We start from the raw sequence: 14412 nt of genomic DNA on the forward strand, positions 1-14412 counted from the left end.
TCCGGAAAGAGGGATGGGAGGATTTAGGTACTCTGGGGACAGCACTTAGTGGCTTAATTGACTCATTTTAAAGCATTTGCTTGTTGTTTGGCTGGAGTATAAATGAACCGAAATCCTCCCAGGCCCCCTCCCACACTCCTCCTCTCTACGGGGCCCATAGCGCCTCTAGCCTCACCTTCCTGCCCCGCCCAGGCTGAAGGGTTACCCTCTGCCCTGGGTTCTCTGGGTCTTGATTCTTCTAGCTTGACAAGTGGTTCAGAAAAGATGAAATGGAGACAGAAAAGGACACCCCCCTCCCGAGCCCCGACCCAGAGCAGTGTCTGCTGAAGCAGGCTGTGTCCCCTCCCCTCTGCCTCTGATATGACAGGCTCCCTTCCCAGGCTCAGGGAGGGAGTTGAAGGGAAGGCCACCCAGGTCCCCCCCAGGGCCTCTCCAACCCTCCACCTCGAGCTCGTTTGGATGGATGGACAGATAGGTTGTGGTTGGCACATGGAGAGCTGGCTGAGGCCCTGTTGGTGTATTTATGCAATGCGCGTCAGCCCTTGAATCTCACGTTCTAATGAACCAAACCTCCAGAAGCTGCAGGGCCTGTCCTACTACCCGCTCTGCTAGAACATGCCTGTTTTGGGGTGGAAATTGGAATCTCATGTTTCCTCTCCGTCCATCACCCCCCAAGCACTTTCAGACCCAGGCTCTGCCCACATCTAAAATTCTATGCCAGCGACAGATGTTCCCACGCCCCTTGGCTTTCTAGCAAGACAAACCTCGTCATCCTGTTCTGCTGCTTCCACCTGAGGCTCCCAGCTCCCAGCCAGGCTGGCGTTGGGGAGTTTGGAGGGATTTAGGGTGCTTTCTTGGGTGAGCTCTAGGATCTTGGCAGACCTCAGGGCTCCAGGCTGTGCAGAGAAGGGAGGGAGGAACTGCCTTAACCCCTACCTGGCCAGGCACCTGGGAGGAATGAGAAACTCCCTACTTGGGCTCACCTGATGGGCCCTGCCCACAGGCTGATGCATCTATGTTGCTCTCCCAGAAAGAAGAGAAGGCCATGATTGCCAAGATGAATCGCCAGAGAACCAACTCGATCGGGCACAACCCACCACACTGGGGGGCCGAGCGCCCCTTCTACAACCACCTGGGTGGCAACCAGGTGTCCAAGGAGATGAAACGGATGGTGAGTAGCTGGCAGGGCAGTGTGTGGGCCGCATTCTCCAGGGCTAGGGCCTTCTGTGGGTGTGAGGACTGGGCCAGGCCCCTCCTGTTACCCAGGGAATCTGGAGAGCCACAGAAGGAATCGTTGGAAGGGGGCTCACCCTGACTTTGGACCAGGAGACAGAGCGCCTAACTTCCGGCCCTGGGCTTTCTCCGTGGGCCCCACCATCTCTTGGCATGCCGGATGTGGCTTTGGAGCAGAGCGGTGAAGCCCCTTCTTCCCTCCCCCTTGGCAGACCTTGCTGGTGTAGGCTGGAAGCAGACCCATCTGGTTGGACTCAGGGTCCAAACAGAGCCTCCAGGGCCTCTTGGCACTGTCTGGGGAGCCCCGGGGAGTTGGGTGGGCACAGGCTTGTCAGACACCTTCCAGCATCTGTTGCGTTTCCCAGGCAGTTGAAACACATCTTCTGGCCCGGTCGCTCAGAAACCATCTCAGTGCTTTTTGGCAAGTGCCAGGTGATGGTCTTTTTGCCCTCTGTGCTGAGAAACGCCCTGCTAATTCCAGTCTTCCTGTGGGAGCATGCAGGCTGAGTGAGCAGAGGCCGTGGTAGGGGTGCTGCCTCCATCTCAAGGGACCCTGCCGGCCTCAGAGGACAGACACCCTCAGCCACCCCCGCACACAGCAGGGACGGGCGAATTCAGGGTGCCCTGCCTGGGTTCTGTCAGAAATGCTAGAAAGGAGACTTCAGAGGCTGGGAAGAGGAGAATGAGGGATGACAAGAAGTCAGTCTGCAGCAGCAGTGTTTTCTTTCTTTTTATCTGAGAGCTTGGCTTCTGCACCTGAGCACATTCCTCAGGTCAAGGGCAGCCTGGTACCCAGGCAGGAGTTGCCCACTCTGAGGGAGGGATGGGTGAGGAAGCCGTGTGTGTCCACTGAGTTCCCACAGATCCAGGTAGAGGAATGGGGGGCATGCTGACACTAGGATCCCCACGTTGGGGTCTGTGGATCAGACTGGGTTTAAGCTGCAGCAGCAGGGATTAGAGAGAGCCTCCATGGGAGTCCAGCTGAGTCGGCAGACAGATCCAGGGGTCTGAGGGAGGGGACAGACTAGGGGCCAGTCATTCTCCTCCTTGCCAGCTAGCAAATCACAGATGACAAAGGTTTAAGGAAAATGTACAGAAGAAAAAAGTGAATTGAGTCAAGATCACCATTTTAACTTTTGGTGGTAAAGAAACAACTCGCAGGACACCAAGGTCCTAAGCGACGAAGAGTGGGAAAGGTCAGCCTTGCCCCAGGGCTTTGAACTTAGACGTCCCAGACCTGGTCAGTGCCACCCAGGGCTCCAGGCACCACTCCCGCTCCCTCCAGGCCCCTCCCCAAAGCCAAGAGCAGTTGCTGGATCCCCCCTGTTCTCACCCCAGTTCTTGCATCATCTCCTGTGGACTCTGTACCCACATGACCAGGACGGCCAAGGGGTGAGAGAGGGAGTGAGAGGAAAGGGGGGAGACTGAGAGCAGGATGCAAGGAGGGAGGCTCTCATCCAGGTGGGGGAAAGAGAAGGACAGGGGAGCAGGAAGACCAGAGAGGGAGGACAAAGGGGGTAAGGGGGAGATGGTGGGGGGAGCAGGAGATGAGAGAGAGCAGGGAATAAAAAGATGGGGCAGGACAGAGGTGGAGAGGAGGAACCACCAGCAGGCCAGAAAGGTGCCTGCCGGTACGTTCTCCGTTTAAAATCTCTGGAAAGTTTTTTTCTTTAGCGATATTTGGTGTAGGTGGACTCTTTAGGTATTTCAGAGTCTCCGAGGGGGCAGTTTGGACTATAAGCACCGATTTGGCAGACATTAATCATTGTTAGGACAAGAAACCTTGGAAGAATTAGCAGAAGGGCCGTAATTGGGGAAGCAGTCTCAGGGGAGACTGGCTGTCGGTAAGGCTCCTCCGTGGTGTTGGTTGCTTCGCCCAGTGGGGAGGGAATGGGAAGTGATCACAAGGCTCGGGGACACCCCTGTAGAGGGAGAGAAGAGGCTCCCCATCCCCGTCCTTGCTGGGCACAGTCACCCGAGGGGCCAGCATCAAAGTACCATCCCCTGGGCCCCTGCCTGCCCAGTGTCTAGGCCAGGGATGGGACAGGATCTGGCAGCCACCAGGCACACCATTGGCTTTTGGTGTTAAACTCGCCCAGAAACCCTTGGGAAAGATAGGCAAAAAGAAAGCCTCTACCCTGACTTCCACTGAAGATGCGGTGGAGGGGAGGGGATTGGATTAAGCAGTGACTGAGAGCAGTTAGAGGGGAGTAACTCATAGTCAGCAGTTTATTTCTTTAAATCTTGTTCCAACTTTTACTCAGCTTTTAAGATGTAGTAATGAGCTATGCTCATTTAGGCATGAGTGCCTAAATGAGTTTAGACACGAGTGTTGTAAGGTCTCTAAGGTTCTTTTTTTTTTTAATTATTTTTATTTTTATGTATTTATATTTTTAATTAATTATTTATTTATTTTTTGGTTGCGTTGGGTCTTCGTTGCTGCTGGCAGGCTTTCTCTAGTTGCAGCAAGCAGGGGCTACTCTTCATTGCGGTGCGCGGGCTTCTCATTGCAGTGGCTTCTCTTGTTGAGGAGCACGGGCTCTAGGCGCGCGGGCTTCAGTAGTTGTGGCTCACGGGCTCTAGAGTGCAGGCTCAGTAGCTGTGGCGCACGGGCTTAGTTGCTCCGCGGCATGTGGGATCTTCCCAGACCAGGGCTTGAACTTGTGTCCCCTGCATTGGCAGGCAGATTCTTAACCACTGTGCCACCAGGGAAGTCCTCTAAGATTCTTTATTAATAAAAAGGTTGACGGGAGGTTGTACGTGGACTCCTGCTCATCTAAGCAGGCCTGGGTAAGCTGTGCATCCTCCAGAGGCGGCAGGCTGGCCCCAAGTGTTCCCCACAGCTTCGCCAGGGCAGGCGTGCAAACCGGAGTCTGCACCTCAGTGTGGACGAGCAGAGGGACCCACGGCCTCTGCTCTTGCTGTAGGTCAGAAGGAGAGGACTTGGGGACCAAACAGAAACACTGAGCTGAGCTGCTCCCCAGAAGTGCTGAGGCACAACGGCAGGAACCCGTCTGAGGGTCCTCCTTGCCGGCTGAGGACCGTTGTCCTAGGACTAGAAAGCAGGTCAGGGGACTGGAACCCAGTCTGCTGGCCTGTGTTCTTAAAGGCCCTTTGCCGTGGTTTATCCACCAAAGTGTTTGCTGACTGCGGTCAGTTCACCACCCCAGCCCGGCACCCAGGGAGCCTAGAGCGGACCTGGCCCCCAACACCAGCCCCCGCAAACCACCAAAGGAGCACTGGAGGAAGTCAGAGACAGGTTCATTAGACACATTTCAGGTATAGTTCCGAGCTGTAGAGACCAGCCTAGGCATAACAGGGCTTGGATGTCCTCCGAGTAAAATCGTTGCCGGCCCCTGTGGTGGAGATCAGCGAGCCAGCCCCTCGCCATGGTCTGCAGAGACTGGCCTGTCCGGACTCCCCGCTGCCCACTCGAGCTTGTGCCCTAGAGATCCTGCCTGCCCCCAGATGGGGCACTCACATGAGAGACCCCAACTCCTCTAGCCTCGAGTGGGGACAGTGAGGTGGGCGGGGCCCTGCAGCCTGGACCGAGGGCTTGGTGATTCTCAGAGGACGAGGAGAAAGGAAGACAACCACTGGGCAGCCTGGGAGGAGCTCAGAGCCCACGGCTGGGCACTTGGATGTGGCACTAGGGGCTGCCAAGGCCCCTGGGAGCCCTGAGCTGGTGGGGAGAATAGACAGCACCTCAGTGCCCACGGGCCCCACGTCTGTTTCGGAGCCCAGCAGCTCCGGCTCGCAGAGAGCATCATAAACCCCACTCCTCAGTGGGAATGAAGAGAGCTGTGTTCATTTGGGGTTTGGGTTCCCCCGACATTTGCCAAGCCCTCTGGCTGCCCAGCAGTGTGTTCCATGCTGGGCCACAGGGACAAGAGGCCACCCTCTGTCCTTGTCCTGGCAGCCTGAAGCTGCCTGTCCTGGGGTGCTTGTGCCGCCCCCACTGCCTCCCAGATCCCACCCCTTCCCATTTTAGGGGCCCTCCCTCCATTCTGCCACAGTTGGTCAGACCCTGACACACTTCTGTCCTTTACAGATGAACTCTAGGTAGGGCCTTGAGTTTGGCAACCAGTAAGGGCCCTTCCCACCCTCACCCCTGCCCTGTGTGTGTGAACATCAGAACAGTAATCAAACCGGGGCAGGCAGGTTCCTCACCTCCTGGGTCCCCAGCCAGCTCTAGCCTTATAAGAACACATTGGTTCTCGGATACCAGAATAGCTGTTGCAGGTATCCAGAGTTTAGTTTTCTTAAGCTCAAAACTTGTGAAGTCCCAGGAGATTTTATGTGTGCTTGGCGGGAGTTGGGGGGTGAGTGTGCATGAGCTGTGTGTGGGCACAGGTGTGCACGGGTATGTGGGGATTGATCGGCCTGGCAGTTTCTCTTATTTCCGTCTGAGTAAGTGGCAGAATTGGGAGGGGACCCACCAAGCCCAGGGTCCAGGAGGAGGGTGAGGGAAGGTTTGGGGAATGACAAGGAATTGGGTATGGGGACAGGACGAGTTTAGACTCATGGATTTTGCCAGCGGATGAAGTAAAATCACAGTGCGCCCCCAGCATCTAGCACGGAGCCTGTCCCAAACCCAGCTGTGTTTGCCAAATGAAGTAAGGAGGGGATGACTGGGTGACAGTGCCCTCTGTGTCCCAGCTCCTGGTGAACTGTGGAGAGGGGATGAGCTGCAGCCTCCCCGCTTTCATCCCCTTGGTTCTCATCCTCCTCTCCTGCTCTCTCCGTCCCTCTCTTTCAGGGCTTTGAAGATCCCAAGGACAAGTGAGTAACCTGTCCTTCTTCACTTCAGCTCCCTCGGCCTGGGGGATGTCTCCAAGTCTGCCTGGAGCTCAGTTTCCGTACTCCATGGAGAATGAGCCCAGGTCCCGCAGTCTTGGCTGGGAGTGAACAGAGCCCACTGCACCTGAGAGACGAGCAGCCCGGGAGCCCAGGCCCCCGGCAGAGAGGCTGGGCCTGGGCATCCCCCATTTATAATCTCCACTCCACGCACACACACACGTGTGCACACACAACTACACACAACACACTCCGCACATGCATGTGTGTGCACACACACACACATGCAGCTCCCAGGAAGATGCAGGCTTTGCACATTGGTCGCCAGCGCCTGGCCACGTCCCAGCACCCTGAAGGAATGTGCCTGTCTCTCTCCTCCACTCCCCAGTCTCAGGGGCTGTCAGAAATCCCACTTGAGGACTGGGCTCCACTCTAGAAGTAGGGTGTTTAGTTCAGCACCCAAAGATTGTGAAACGTGCTTCCCAGAGAGTCCCCTGGGCCAGTTGAGAGCAGCCAGGTGGCTCCCAGGCCCTGCGGCAGAGGACTTGCCTCCTGGTCTCAGCCTGCAGTTCAGGATGACAGTACAGCTAGAGAGTGAAGAGCAGAGACTGTTACCTATAGGGGAAAAACAAACCCTTGAGAATAATTCATATTATCATTATCATTCAATAATACATCAGTAGGGTTAGAAAATCCTTATTGTCAGTGAGGTCCCCCAGCCCGCGGGTCTGACACTTGGGCAGTTTTCTGTGCATGTGAGTACTTGGGCTTCGGGCCGTCCTGGTGTCAACCCCAGCTTCCCCACCCCTTATTAGAGCTGATCAAGCCCCTCTGATGGGTCCGGGTGTACGGGCTGAGCCGGCCCCCTAGCGGCGCCCCCTGGTGGTCAGCCTGTCTTGTGTCCGCGCCCCTTGCTCCCCAGGAACGCCCAGGAAAGTGCGAACCCCGAGGATGAAGTGGATGAATTTCTGGGCCGTGCCATTGACGCCAGGAGCATCGACAGGCTACGATCTGAGCATGTTCGCAAGTTCCTCTTGACCTTCAGGGAGCCTGACTTAGAGAAGAAGGTACAGCACTCTGGGGGGGACCACCCGCCACCCCTACCCCGGTGCAGAACCAGGACCAAGGGGAGGGGAAGGAGGCAACAGGATGGCTCCCTCCCTTGTCTCCACCCTGGAAAGAGCTCCTTCTTGTCACTTCCATTTCCCGGCTCTGATGCTGCCCTACCCAGGAAATGGGAGTTTTAGGGAGACTTCCTTGGTGGAAAAGGATACATCTTAATTTCTTTGTGTCTCAGTTTCCTTATCTGGGAAGTGGGGATTTTTAACATACCTACCTCATGGTGTCAGAGTGAGGATTAAACACATCCATGTATGTAAAACACATGAAACAGTACCTGCCACATAGTAGATGTTCAATAAACATTGCTATTTGTATTATTTTTATTGCTATTATTATTATTATAGTTACCAATGGACCATCCAGCTGCCTTTGGCACACTGGAAACTCAAAGTATTAGAGTTGGAAGGGGCAATCAAGAGCTCTTTGTCCTATCTCCTTAAATTGTGACTGAGAAAGTAAAGCTCAGAGTAGCTGGGTGACTTGCTCTAGGCCACCCAGTGAAGTAGTGACAGAGCCACAACGAGACCCTGGTCCAGGGTCTTTGCTACATGTCACAGGGTCTCCCTTGTGTTCCGTCAACATGGGCTCCTGTGAACTCACGCCGTGGTCAAATGAGGCACACCTAATCAGGAGGGAAGAATTATGGGTAGGGAACTTAGTCTGTTTACCAGCATAAATGGAACTGACTCATGGATTACCCTCTCTGGGTGACTCTCTGCCAGCACGGCCATTTGTGCAGCTGGTTGGTGTCGTGGGAAGGGGGGGGCTGGGAGTCAGGACCTTGGAGATGAGCTCTGTGACATTGGACAAGTCGAGTGACCTCTCTGATCCTCAGCTCACTCATCTCTGAAGTAGAAACAGCAGCAGTCCTGTGCCTATTTCCTGGGGCTCTTGTGAGGATGTGCAGTGATGGTTGCAAGCCCCAGCACGTGTTGTGGCATGTAGATGGTGCTCAGGAATGTGAACCATGATCATTATGAATTATTCTCATGGTGACCCAGCCTGCAGAGTTTCTGGTTTAACATAATTCAACAGCCCTCCCCACAGGCACCACCATATAGTGAGTGGACTGGTTTCTTGAGAGCTAAGGCTAGTGCTGGTTCTCGACTGGGTCTTCCAAGTCTTGGGAGTGGGCTGTCCTGGGTGTGTCTGGGGTGGAGGGGGGCTGGAGCAGACAGGGCCAGGTGCCTCCGCCCACTCACCCTGCCCCTGTCCTCTCAGTACTCCAAGCAGGTGGATGACCGATTCGGTGCCTACGTGGCATGTGCCTCGCTCGTCTTCCTCTTCATCTGCTTTGTCCAGATCACCATTGTGCCCCAGTAAGTACCCCATCCCTCCCGGGCTCCCTCCTCTGGCTGCAGGGGCTCCAGGGGTGGGAGGGGAGGTCATGTAGGAGAGCAGAGGCGGGAGTCTGGGCTGAATTTGCTCAGGCAGGGAGAAAAGTTTACAGTCTTGTCCTCAGGGAGACCAGGAAGCCAAGAGTCTGCCTCCCCCATGATGGGTGGGCCATGTGCTCGTTGCAGATGGAAAACTTCTGTCTGGGCACTGCCCAGCGCACGGGAGACCCCTTCTCTCCACTTCATCCTCTCCTCCCATTTTAACGCAGACCACTGTTGCCCACTGAGTCACCCAAAGTATTCACCAAGCTGGTTTCTGCGTGACCTTTGGTTCTTGCAAAAAAACAGGTATATCTTCAAAAAATAAGGGTTTTATGCTACTCCAGATATTTCAAAGAATGGATTTCAGATTCTGAAGACTTTTCTCTAAGAGATGTTCCTGAAATCTTCTGAGGACTGGCTGTGTCACTGAGAGAGGCCTGTGGCTTCCAAGGGGACCACTCTGAAATGGGCTGTTGGACATGAAGTGTTTGTTAGGTAGTCATTCACAGTAGGGTCACAGCTAAGTGAGAAAGATAACCGCCCCATGTATGTATGTGTGTGTATGTATATGTATATATGCACATATATATATATATACACATTTTTTTATTATGCAATATTTCAAACATACAGAAACGTAAAGTAATTAATATAGTCAACACTCATTCCCTAGATAGAACAATTGTTCTTTTTTTAAAAAAATTAATTAATTAATTTATTTATTTTTGGCTGTGTTGGGTCTTCGTTGCTGCGTGCAGGGGGTTTTCTCTAGTTGCGGCGAGCAGGGGCTACTCTTTGTTGCGGTACGTGGGCTTCTCATTGCGCTGGCTTCTCTTGTTGTGGAGCACGGGCTCCAGGCGCACGGGCTTCAGTAGTTGTGGCACGTGGGCTCAGTAGTTGTGGCTCGCAGGTTCTAGAGCGCAGGCTCAGTAGTTGTGGCGCACGGGCTTAGTTGCTCCGTGGCATGTGGGATCTTCCCGGACCAGGGCTTGAATCTGTGTCCTCTGCATTGGCAGGTGGATTCTTAACCACTACACCACCAGGGAAGTCTCAAAACAATTGTTAATATTTTGCAAGATTTTTTTATCTATCTTTTTCAGATTTTTTTAATTGAAGTATAGTTGATTTAGAATGTTGTGTTAGTTTGAGGTATATTTCTGATTTTTTAAGGTAAATTTTAGACACAAGGACATTTTGCCCCTAAACACATCAATATACACCTGTTTTAATGGCATTTTGCTTCTTAACCGCGATGCTTTATGTACCAAACAAAACTAACCCCAGTTCCTCTACAATGATCTAATACAAGTCTGTATTCAAATCTCCCAAATTGTCCCCCTAAATGTCTTCTACTCTTAGTTTATTCATAGCCAGGATCTACTCAAGATCCACTGGATGCATTTGGTTATGTCTCATAAATCTAACATAATCTGGAAGAGTCCCCTCACTCCAACACCTTCTGGTTTTCATTTTGAAATAATTATAGACTTAGAGAAAGGTTACAAAAGTACTACAGAGAGTTTCTGTATATCCTTCATCCAGCTTCCCCTGCTATTGACAACTTATACAACTGCAGTAGAGTAATCAAAATCAGGAAATAACACTGCAATGATATATGAACTAATCTGCAGGCTGTATTCTAATTTCATCAGCATTCCCCCAAATGTCCTTTTTGTGTTCCAAGAGCTGGGCCTGGACCCCACATTGGATTTAGTTGCTGTATCTCCTTAGTCCCCTCCAATCTGTGACGCTTCCTTGGCCTTTACTTATCTCTCATGGCCTTGGCACTTCTGATAAGTACTGGCTAATTAATGTATAGAATCTCTCAAATTGGATTTGTCTGATGTTTTTTCATGATTAGATGGAGGTTATGTATTTTTCACAAGAATCCCACAGAAGTGATGTGTCCTTCTCAGGGCATCATATCAGGAGGTACATGACGTCGGCATGTCTTATTACTCAATGCCTTTTATTTTTAATGGCACTTATCGTTGAAGAGATGGCCCTTGCGTTTGTGTCTGCTATGACCCTGTCAGGATACCACAGGTGAAAACCAGACACTGGCAGCCAGCTGCACCCTGGTTATGCAGTTAATGTCCGTTGCCCCCTGCGCTGAGACCATGCAGAGCTGGTGGGATTGTGGGTCTTTACTGGCATAGGACTCATTTTCTGTATTGAAATGGAGCTATAGGTATAATAAGCAACCTAGACTTTCCGTCCCATTGCAGCTGAGAGTCCCCTTCACTTGGGTGCACAATCCTGCCTCTTTGCTGCTTCTCTCTTTCTGTAGCGTGGCTTGGGGCTGGGTTATTCCAGATCCCTGCTCTGCCCGCCGTGGCTTCACTCCCTCCTCTGGCCACAGCTCCGAGCTGCTAAGGCATGGATGGAGGTCGTTCTCTGGCCATCCTCTCCCCAGGGAAGCCTTAAAAGCTACTTTAAAGGTCTTTCTTTCCCTCTGAAGAGAGTTCTCTCCCCTGTTCTGTTTGTTTCAGGCAGCTTAAGTGCTGGCTTCTGGGGGAGCCTGGAACAAAGATGCCTCCCTAGAGGCATTCGCCTGCCTTCTTATGTCCTCCACTTGCCTTTAACCTGCTGACAACACCTGTCATGTCAGGCTGTCTCACTCCCTGAAAGGGAGAAGGAGTTTCTGGGGCCTCCTGTGGTTGGTAGGGAGTGCTGTGCCTCGACCAGCCCCTGCCCCAGGCGGGCCACGGCAGGCTGCGGATGGAAAGTCACTTGTAGTTCTTTCGCCCGAGGATACTAGCCCTTTGTGAACATTGAGCTCCCCAGTGACCTGCCTCTGTGCAGAGGGACAGCAGGAGATCCTTGCAGTTTTTACAGCTGTTGTTGAACTGGGTGGGAATAGGGGAACAGAAACTGAACAGGACTTGTGCGGCCTGGCAGTAGGAAGGGGACAGGGTTTAGGGACTCTGCCCTCCAAGGGGACACATCACTGCTGTTTCTCAGAGTAGCTGGTTGGGCTGTTGACAAATGCATTTCTATACATGATGGCCATTTGTCAAACCAGTGTTCAGCCTTCACAGTTACTTGTCAGGCCATAAGTGACTACCTAGAGGGAACAACCAGGTGATTTTTAAAATGGGTCCTTCCAGGCTAAATGAAGTGAGTCTATGGATAGCTAAGAATTAGGCAAAATATTGGGCAGGTGTCACCCCGTTCCTCATTTGGCTCCTGTGTGGGCTATGCTCCCCCAGGAAAGTGACGAGACCGGGAGGAAGGGCAGGAGCCAGACCGCTATGGAGGCAGGTCCTGAATCGGTTCACAAGGCTCTGTAATCCCTCCTCAGTGAGTCAGGGGCCAGGCACCCAAGACTGGGCAGGAGGTGCAGGAGAAATGGAGCAAATTCTGCTCCCTTCGCAGGGCCTCTCAGAGCCCCAGGATTCCCCACCTCCTCTCTCCTTCCAGCTCCGTGTTCATGTTGAGTTTCTACCTGACCTGTTTCCTGCTGCTGACCTTGGTGGTATTTGTGTCCGTGATCTACTCCTGCGTGAAGGTGAGTCCAGCTTATATTTGAACCCCAGTCGCCTTCTTCCCTCCCTTCCCAGCCCACTGATAGGGCCCCTCCCAGGGGCTGGAGAGTCACACCTGGGATCCAGGTGCCTGATGCTGGATCACAACTCTTGATTGGCGTTCGCGGCAGGCCAGACTGCAGGGGGCGTAGTTTGTCTGAGGAGCCTTATTTGTACTGGCTGTTTCAGTTAGCCTTGCAAATCTCTGCGAGAAGATACTGTTGCTGTCTCTTCTGTCTGTCCCCTGGGTATCAGGTAGGCCAAAGGAAGGGCACGTAGCCCAATGCCTGGCACAGAGCAGTGGTCAGTAAACATTTGCTGAAAGAATGAGTGTGAAAGGGATCGCTCTCGACACCCCTTCTCTGTTCCAATGTGCCCTGGAAATGGCCCTGGAGGGAGGCCATAGAGATTATGGCTTTTGAGCTGCCCATCATATAGATGACAGGGAGACCCAGAGTGGTTCATTGTTTCAGGCAGGGCCACACAGCTAATAGCATGGGCGTGAGACCCTGTTCTGTGTTCTTCTCACACGCCGCCTCTTAGGCATGCTGTGTCGCCATCCAAGCTGTGTCCTTCAAGGGGACCTGACCACAGGTCATTAGGGTCTGTTGTAGAAATCACTCAGGTTCCTGTTTGCCTTGCCCACCAAGACTCTTCCTCAGTTCCTTCACCACTGGTTTAAGAATTCTCATGGGCCTTCCCTGGCAGTCCAGTGGTGGGACTTTGCCTTCCAATGCCGGGCGTGGGGGCAGGGGCAGGGGCGGGGCGGGGGATGGTGCAGGTTCAATCCCTGGTCCAGGAGCTGAGATCCCACGTGCCTCACAGCCAAAAAACCAAAACATAAAACAGAAGCAATATTGTGACAAAAATTCAATAAAGACTTAAAAAATGGTCCACATAAAAAAAAAAAGAAAAGAATTCCCTGATGGGGCCAGCCTGGTTCCAGAAACCTCTCTGTCCCAGCAGAGACAAGCCCTTTCTAGCTTCTGCTATAACCATTTCTCTGCTCCTCCCTGACACTCACTTGGAGCCAAGCCCCTGGGTGGCCCAGGCCCTGCCAGCACTCCCTACACCCTCTGCGGTGGGCACCGTGTTCTCCTTCCTGGGGGATTGGACCTTTGTCATCTCCAAAGTCCCCTTTCTCGCTCCATCCTCCAAATAGAGTCCTTCATTAGGCTGTAAACTGTTTAATCACCTGATGGTCAAGATCTTGGTGGACTGATTGTCAGAACTGGAAGGACCTTAGAAGCATCTGGTGTGCTGCAGTGTGCCTCTGAGCAGGTGCAGAAGTGGATGCCCAGAGAGGGGCAGGACCGGCCGGGGTCGCTCGGCAAGTTGGGCAGCGTGCTCAGCCAGTTCCTTCGCTGCATCGTAGGGGTTAATCCTGGCTCCCTGCCTCTCCACCAGCTCCTTCCTCAAGGCCGTGACCTCCCTCCTGCTCTGTGTTCAGTCCCTCTTGCCTTTTGGTCTTGCCGTTGTCAGGCACCCCCAGCCTGCTTTTCCCCCAGTGGACAGTCCCACTTTCTTCCTCTCATGGCTAGAAAAGCACGCCGTACATTCACAAGAGCCAAAAGGTGGAAAAAACCCAGGTATCCATTAACAAAGGGGTCCCCACCCCCCGGGCCTCGGACCTGCACAGGTCCTCGGCCGGTTAGGAACCGGGCCGCACAGCAGGAGGTGAGTGGCGGGTGAGACAGCGAAGCTTCATCTGCGGCTCCCCATCGCTTGCATCACCGCCTGAACCCTCGCTTGCATTAGCTCCTGAACAATCCCCCCCTACCCCGGCCGTGGAAGAATTGTCTTCCACGAAACGGGTCCCTGGTGCCAAAAAGGTTGGGGACCGCTGCATTAACAGATGAACGAATAAACAAAAGTGCTATGTCTGAACAATGGAATATTGTTCTACCATAAAAAGGACTGAGATTCTGACACATGCTCCAACATGGATGAACCTTGAAGACATTATGCTAAGTGAAAGAAGCCAGACACAAAAGGGCATATATTGTATGATCCCAGTTCTATGAAATATCTATTCTAGACAAATTCATAGAGACAAAAAGTAGACTATAGGATAGCCTGGGCTGGGGGAGGGGGAGTGGAGAGTTATTGCTTATTGGGTACGGAGCTTCTGTTTGGAGTGACGAAAGGGTTTTGGAAATAAATAGCAGTGATAGTTTCACAACATTGTGCAGGTAATTCATGCCACTGAATTGTACACTTAAAAATGGTTAAATTGGCAAATTTTATGTTATATATATCTTACCGCAATAAAACAACCTAAAAACAGCATACCATAGCTAAAAGGCCCTCTTAAACATTCTTTTGCCGAACACTCAAAAAGAATCTTAAGTTAT

The 14412-nt window shown here is 52.7% G+C and overlaps 1 protein-coding gene across 2 annotated transcripts in view; it reads left to right on the top strand.

Moving 5' to 3' along the window:
• ADCY5 (adenylate cyclase 5) overlaps positions 1-14412 on the top strand; it is a 156003-nt gene that overhangs the window by 111242 nt on the left and 30349 nt on the right. For both annotated transcript variants that reach the window (XM_036851447.1, XM_036851448.1), the window contains exons 8-12: positions 1031-1171; positions 5993-6015; positions 6953-7097; positions 8374-8471; positions 11955-12042. In XM_036851447.1, the coding sequence (XP_036707342.1) occupies positions 1031-1171; positions 5993-6015; positions 6953-7097; positions 8374-8471; positions 11955-12042 (495 nt within the window). The remainder of the gene's footprint in view (positions 1-1030; positions 1172-5992; positions 6016-6952; positions 7098-8373; positions 8472-11954; positions 12043-14412) is intronic.

Source organism: Balaenoptera musculus, chromosome 4 (assembly GCF_009873245.2).
Source record: "Balaenoptera musculus isolate JJ_BM4_2016_0621 chromosome 4, mBalMus1.pri.v3, whole genome shotgun sequence".
Taxonomy (NCBI): domain Eukaryota; kingdom Metazoa; phylum Chordata; class Mammalia; order Artiodactyla; family Balaenopteridae; genus Balaenoptera; species Balaenoptera musculus.